This window comes from Dendrobium catenatum, unplaced genomic scaffold, assembly GCF_001605985.2.
Source record: "Dendrobium catenatum unplaced genomic scaffold, ASM160598v2 fragScaff_scaffold_1061, whole genome shotgun sequence".
Classification (NCBI taxonomy): Eukaryota; Viridiplantae; Streptophyta; class Magnoliopsida; order Asparagales; family Orchidaceae; genus Dendrobium; species Dendrobium catenatum.
The window spans coordinates 2,876,153-2,883,891 of NW_021319523.1; the positions used below are offsets into that span (position 1 = coordinate 2,876,153).

At 37.8% G+C, this 7,739-nt stretch overlaps 1 protein-coding gene across 5 annotated transcripts in view; it reads right to left on the reverse strand.

Annotated features, from left to right (window-relative positions):
• Positions 1–300: 300 nt before the first annotated feature.
• LOC110098509 (putative lipoate-protein ligase A) overlaps positions 301–7,739 on the reverse strand; it is a 17,042-nt gene continuing 9,603 nt past the window's right edge. For 4 of the 5 annotated variants that reach the window (XM_020825363.2, XM_028698296.1, XM_020825364.2 and 1 more), the window contains 4 exons: positions 2,639–2,894; positions 1,831–2,069; positions 880–1,028; positions 301–681 (listed from right to left, as the gene is read on the reverse strand). In XM_020825363.2, the coding sequence (XP_020681022.1) occupies positions 451–681; positions 880–1,028; positions 1,831–2,069; positions 2,639–2,817 (798 nt within the window). In that variant the 5' untranslated portion in view covers positions 2,818–2,894 and the 3' untranslated portion in view covers positions 301–450. Of the gene's footprint in view, positions 682–879; positions 1,029–1,830; positions 2,070–2,638; positions 2,895–5,347; positions 5,523–7,739 lie in introns of all 5 variants that reach the window. The other variant, XM_028698295.1, reaches the window with a different exon arrangement.

Genomic DNA, 7,739 nt, shown 5'->3' on the forward strand with positions numbered 1-7,739 from the left:
TGGTGGTGGTGGCCGGCAACAACAACTTGTGATCTATTCAAAAAATCGGCCAAAGCGGACTGGTTTTGGAATATAGTAAAAATGAAATAAACGGTTTGTTTTAAATTCATCAAGATTATATTTTGAATTTGTTCTTCATCAAACAAAACAATTATATTTTTAAGCCGTTATGAAATTCCACTAAAAAAAATATAAAATCAATTTACTGAAAGGCTTTTAAAAGCCTCAGTATAAAGCAATGATAGATGCAGCAAACATAATTCATCTGACAATAAAATCTTCAAATTCAGAAAAGATTAATGATTATAAATGATTTAGATGCTTATCAGTATATGAATATTTTAAACAAAGATCATACAATAAATTAGTACAAAAGAATTTAATCAAGACATTATTCTAAGACAGTAGGAAATTTTACTTGAACAAAAAAATATACTTACCTCAGCTGCGCTACTTTTGGAAGCTCTGGTGCTGGGTCGAGTATGCCTTCTCCAGCTCTTGGTTTGTTAACAATTTGGTTGTAAGGACTTGTGATGATTCACTAGCATCAATGACGCAATCGAATTCTGTGATTCTAACTGAGAAATGATCTTCAAGAGAAGAAATCGTTCTTTCAATAAAAGTTGATCTTGATGTCAGATAATCCTTCATTCGGCACAAAAATTCAGAATGATTTCTTGCCTAACGAATACGGTAGTCAGTATTAGTAAACATTTCAAAAAAATTAAATAAAAAAAGAAGAAGAAGCAAGAAGATCAAATGACGCTTAACAAGAGAACCGATTGTAGGAAAAGAAACTGCAATAGCTTCAGAAAGTAGAAAAAAAAAAAAACAAGATTTATTATGTTCACAATATCTCAAAATCAGAATAGATCATACCAATCTATATTCTGGAGCTCGCTTGGGTAATCTCAGGTACTCCATGCTCTTGGCATCATAATCCCATAAAAAAGATGTGTGGTGGATCCAGCGATTTTTAGTTATAGATTGAGCATTCCCACCGAATTTGCGGAGACCGAATGCATAATCTAAATAGGTGAAATGCATGTTTTAAGGATATTGGTGTACTGAAAATTCTTAGAGTGGCATAAAATTAAGTATAGAGAGCAAAGCAGTGTGCTCGGTATTCCAACCGAATTCATGAAGAATGAGGTTTCGTTTAGGACGGATTTCTTACTGCTTCTTTTAAGTAGTTTTTTAGTATAAAAATTAAAAATTTTATACTAAAAAGCTGCTTCTTAAAAGAAGCAATAAGAAAGTCGTCCCAAATGAAGCCTGAATGCATGATCTAAACAGGTGAAATGCATGTCTAAGGAAAGCAGTGAGCGAAATTTCTGTGATTGGCATAGAACATTCTACAAGAACAAATGAAGAATGAGGACTAATAATACTGACCCCAAATAAATGGGATAAGGCAACTAAAGCTAATAAGTATAGCACATTTATATTCAAATTAAAAACAAAAACATCATTTTAGTAGCTTCAAAACTTGCAACCAGATCTGATTATCTAACTATTATGAATGTGTCAAAAAAAATTAAAACATAATCCTTTGATCATCATGTTAACTGGAGAATAACTCGCCATTAATTTAGTTTTTAAAATAAATAAACTTTTGAATTTTTAACAAGCAATCACAATGGACAAATAATTCATAATAAGCAGGCATACATGACAAACATTCATGAAATATACATAAATGATGAACCATAATCTATGTATACCATTGACACTGGAAAATACCTGGGTTGAGAACTAATAATAATTAAGAATAGCTAAACCTGCAAATAGCAGAATAATACGAATGCCCATCTTTGGAAGCTAACTCACCATTTTCACAAAGCTGGAAATTACCATAAGCTTCAAAGGCATTTTTATACAATTGCCCTGTCCAAGACATAATCGGACGAGGATATGGCTGTAGCCCAGGAATAGCATTTTTATTACAAATAAAAGTGACAAAAATAGTCCTGTCATCAACGATTACTGTGCCTCCTCCAGTGAACCTTCGAATCACAGGAACCTGATCTTGAAGCACCAACTCTACTTCAATAAGCTCTTCAGGCTTCCTGGTTTTAAACAGATGCAAGTTTATAAGATTTTCTAGTTGGTCATTGAAAGAAAATCTCTTAAAAATATTACAACTGGGGCCATAACAATCCAATCTCATCTAGATTGTACCCGAACTCAACTTTAGATTGAAGCTGATTTGACACAACCCAGGAATAGGTAGTTTAAAGGCCTTGAACTAATTTAAATCTATTTTAGGCATGATCCAGTGTTACAATCGGATATCATCAAGCAAAAATCTACCCGTGATCAAGTTTGAACTGAGTTAAATTCTTTACCCTTAAACTAATTGACAAATTTGAGCTCAATCCAAACCAGGCCTGGCTCATTCTGAGAACTACGTAAGCTAAAAATTGATTGATTGTAACCTTCAAGTGAATTTGATGGGCCACTTGTCGTTATATTTGTCAAATGATAATCAAAGTGAATGAATTTGTTTAGGTTGTTTAGGTTAAAAACTTAATATTAGCAATGAATGCACCTATCATGATGTTGCAAAAGCTGAGATGTATTTTAGATAGATTGAGCTGCAATCAACAAGAGTGTAGAGCATGGAATTTTGAGTTACCCGGATATGCCCATGACAATATTAGGTTGGTTTGTTCCATTATTAATGATACACCAATTATCTGAAGATGCCCGAAGCAGCCTTTCCTCCATATGTAATTGTTGTAATATGGAAAACCCTTTTGTTCTGATCAAATTCATTATTGGAAGACAAACATCTCTAGATTTAGAAATGATCATTGTTGCAACTGAAATTTTGCAGTTGCTAAGCTCAAATGCTAAAAAATGGCCCAATGCCCCAATTTGATTTCATATACCTGAAATTAGAAAACTTCAGTAAGCAAAAAACAAATATTTTTATAACATTATATTTCAACCAACTTAAGAATAAATGCTTCTTTCAAACGTATAAAAAAAACAATAGTACAACATGAAACTGAAACACAAGAGGATGAGGAACAAGGATCATTCTTAGGTACTAATCAATAGCTGCAAGTAGGCCGATGGTGAGATCAAGAATTAGGTTTTCACCCTTTTGAGAGTTTGCCTTTCGTTGTGCCCTCATAATTTAGCCATTGGTTCATCATGGTAGGTTCCATCAACTTGGTTCAGATGTAGTCTGAACCGTTGAAAGCTTGGCAGACTAATGAGCACTCACTGGGCCTCAAATGCTTGCATCATACATCCACTTACACAAGACCTTTTAATATATGTTCTTGTTATGTTTTTAGTTTTCTATGAGGCTGTTGAAGTAAACTCCAGACTTTGCAAGCTGAATCACCAATAACGCTTTTTTGGATCTCTTTACCTCTCCTAAGGGTTCATTTGATTAATCAGGCCATACTCTATTCACCTGTTTGGAACACTTTCCCTCTCTTTAAACAGTACTTTGATTAATCATGGTATACTTTAATAATTGGGTTCCATATGTGATAAGCCTCTTAAAGCAGATGCAGCTTCAGCTTCTTTATCTCATCCATCTAACATAGAGTTCTAGTTAATTTGGATGTTATTGTTAAATTTGATATGGAGGTGTGAAATGGGAAGTGGCAGATAAGGCAGAAGCTAGGTTTTGAACGTGTTGCTCTCATTGAAAAACTCATGGTCATGAGGATCCCTCGCTTTGTTCTTCATCCTCTGTTAAGAAAACAATACGTAGTTTAGGTCTTAACAAGTAAGGTGTGGATAATGATATTGTGGAGAGGGACGTTTAGTTTAATCAAGAAGTCATGAATAATTCTCAGGATGTTAACAATGCTACCATCGTAACTCTGCACAGATTAATCATATGTAAAGATGCTAATAATGCTATCACCTGCAAGGATTCCAAATGTTCCTCTGGACCTTGCCTGTAATACTATCGAGGCATGGGATTCAACCAACACTTTAAGGGGCTGTCTTGTAGCACCCAGTATTTGATTTAAGCAGGATTTCGTAAATCCGCTAAATCTGGATTTCGGAAATCCCGAGGGGCATGAATCCTAAAAACTGTTTGGTAACATTCATGATAAATACAATTAAATCCCGTGTGACTGTTTGGCTATATAATGGATTTAAAGAGCGGACTCTTCCTCTCAAGCCATCAGAATTCGTAAATCCGGCAAAAAACATGATTTCATAAATCCGGGATTTAGCACGAAAAGGCGGAATTTTCCGTTTACGACGGCTTTCATTTGCCGTGAGATTTGGTTTTGCATTTCAGACCGTTTGGCTGGATTTCGCTCAAATCCTCCTCAAATCCAGCCTAAATCCTGCTACCAAACAGCCCCTAAATGTAGAGGTATCATTATCAAATAAAACTAATATTGATAGAACTTCTTCAATTCAGATCATTGTTAGTAAAGGAGTGTCTGTATGATAGTTCTGACACATCTTATGGAATATCTCCTTGCCATGAGAACTACAACATGATGTTTGTCAATAAGTCTTTGATGGTGGGGTTAATATTAGTTGTTACTCAATAATTGTACAACTAAGTTGATGAGTTTGGTATAACTTTGAAGGCTATGGCTGGAAATGATTTCAATGGTGATGAAAGTTTAGATCCATCTTACACGTCTGCAACTGCTGCTAATGTTCTTGAAATACACATTAAGACTACTTAAAGGAAATCAAATGCAGATAATCTTTCTATAAATTTGGAAGGCTTTGAGAATGTTTTATCTAGACGACAAAAGAATAAGGTGATAAATGCACAAATTTATTTTTCAGCCAAAACTACTATAGCTAGGAGTCCTATGTCAGCTATTAGGAGTGCATGCGAAAATTTCAGTACTGGTAAAAATCGAGTCAGGTTACCATTGATGATCCCAAAACCAGCCAGATTTTTACTAGGATTGGGGATTACCCGGCAAATTTGGGTTTTGGGTTGAGTTGAGTCTAGTTACTACCTAATTACCCGGCAGCTAAATGGATGCATGAGCAATTTTAGAAGACAAAAACCTGAATGTTACATAAGTTTATGCTGCACTAGCCAAATGTTAGCAATCTATTTTTCCTGAAATATAGGATAAAAAAAGGGATGAAAGTATACAAAATATAGCTCAGTAGAATGATTTTGTAGCACAAACAAAACATTTAAACCGAGATATTCCATGGGTATTCAATAGAAAGTAATAATAGAATCTAATCATACAGTACAAGGATAGATACATTTGACTGCAAGTATACATGCAGTTTACAAATTCATCAGTAGATTCGTACCTTTGCAACAGGTTTATAACTAATAAACTTGTGTCAATTCTAGAGAAAGGAGTTGTAAGAGAATTACCCAATTAAATATTAGCTTTGTTGCCAATAGGAATAACAATGAGGTTGACAGTATTTACATCCATTTCCTAATTGAAGGGAGCTAGGTAGAAATTTATGGCATGCAACGTGTGTCCTCTATGAAAGTAAGAATTTCCTTATGAGTGTTGATGTAGTGGATCGTCGGAAGAATCGACCTGCAAGAAGGATTTCGATCCCAATCCAGGGAAGAAGAGAAACAAAGCTTTAAAATGTCTTAATATTCTTCAATGCCTTTTCCTACTACAAAACTTGCTTATATAAGCTAAATAGAATACTCTAGAAGATACTTGTAAGAAGCACATAACAAACTAATTAAAATATGCCTAAGGAACAATTTAGTTAAGATGCTCTGCATCATTCTCCCCTTGCGTCAAAAAGGGCTCGACTCCGTCGAGACGCGTTGTCGGAAGGGAGATAATAATCCTCCTGGGTAGAAAATTTTGTTCTCAATATTTATTCCAACTACTTTTAATAAACTGCCTGCATAGCCCAACGTCAGTTCATCAAGGGATTTTCCTTGATAATCTATCAACTTCTGCGCTGGGTCTGGTGTATCCACAACCAAAGGCACCATAGTATTGCAAGCAGACAGCAAAGAAGAAATTACTAGCATGTCTTCCTTCCTCCGTAGTTTGATCCGGCGTGATCTCACTTATACTTGTGTCATATCTTGAGAACATGATAGGATTTCCAGGCCACTCTTTCAGGCCTCCAAAAAGCATGTTAATCAATGTATTTCGTGTTCCATCATCTTCTGCATTTTCCTTTGCTATGTTGGCTTGTATCATTACAATAATTGAAGTACCAACAGACTTATCACCAAGCCCAACAAATTTGGTGTCAAACCCTTCATTGACATTACGTCGAACAACTTGGGGGCATTGCATTAGATTGGCTTTGTCGATCAAATTCAGACCAGAAATTTTCACACCTGTAGTAAAAATACTCCGAGTACCAAATCCAGTAGCATTGTCATACACTTCCACATCATTTATATTTATTTCAGGAATGCTAAAGGCAAGAAGATCATGACATACCGTGAGAAAGGAAGCCTCTGATATGAAAATATCATTGTGTTCATCTTCATCATTAACACATTGAGGCGGGTATGGCGAGCTAATGCCTTTGATGGAGCTTCCGCTTCCGGACATGAAAACAACACTATATTGTCCACGCCCTGCATCAGAGAGTATCGATATAGATCGGGCAATGATGGCTGGCATCTCAATCTCCCACCTAGTCATCACACTAGTCGGAGGCATTGCAGCAGGTTTCAACTCCCCGCCTGGTCCAGTCTTTGGGTGCAGCTCTGCGGTGGAGTTTAATCCCAACTTTGACAAGCTTGGAGCATCTCGCTCTAATGCATCGACGCCTTGAGCGATTGGTTGGTTTCTGAAGCTGAAATTGATTTGTTTACGAACCTCAAGAAATTGAAGAAGCTGCTTAAGCTCTTTCACATGGCGCCGCCAACGATGGAGGTTTGGTCGCCCCTTTGTGCGTAAGAGGGAGGTATGAGAGAGCGAAGCAGAGTAAGGTACTCGCTCATTTGCCTCCGCCGGCTGCGTTCAACGGCAATGTGGGTCATTCTCTAGTTCTCCACCTCTTTATTTTTTAAACTCTTGGCTCGACGCCTCTTCTTTCTTCCATTGGATGCCGAAGCTTTGTCTTCCTTGTGTGATGTTTCCGCCATTGCTGTGGCTTCTCCAAGATCAAGTGGCTGTGTTGAGCAGATACACACCTGGGCGGAAACGACATGAATGTCTGAATAATCTTCGGCCTCAGGAACAAACGTGTCGGGGTGCTGAGTGTTTGAATTGGAGTTTTCTTCAGCAAAGCTGCTGTCCAATTCTTGCACAACGTCAGACTGATTGTACTCCTTGGAATCGACGGTGGAGTTGAAATCGACGTCGAGCTGTGGTTCTGCTCGATCCGTGGGTACGAGAGCAACATTGAACTGGAGTGAGAAAAAGCAGTCGGTAGATCTGAAGGCGGAAATATAATTGGCGGAGACAGAGTGGTATTGCTTCGCAGAGCTGGTATCACGGGAGCTGAGCAACAGGTCAGGCGGGAGCGGAGGAGTTTTGGCGTTGGCGAGAGGGCTCATTTTTGGGACGTCGTCTGCATCAGTCCTTCTTGAGCTAGAGCAGGTCGGGCCGTGAGCGGAGGAGTTTTGGCGTTGGCGAGATGGGCCTTGGAGGGAATGCTCTCTAATGGCGGGAGCTAGACCTGTCAATTTCGGGTTACGGGTAGAACCCGACCCGACCCGTAAGTGACCCTGATTTATTCGGGTTCGGGTCAACCCGACCCGGTTTTATAAACGGGTCGGTTTTCGAAACCCGAAACCGACCTGCCTCGGTTTCGGGTCGACCCGA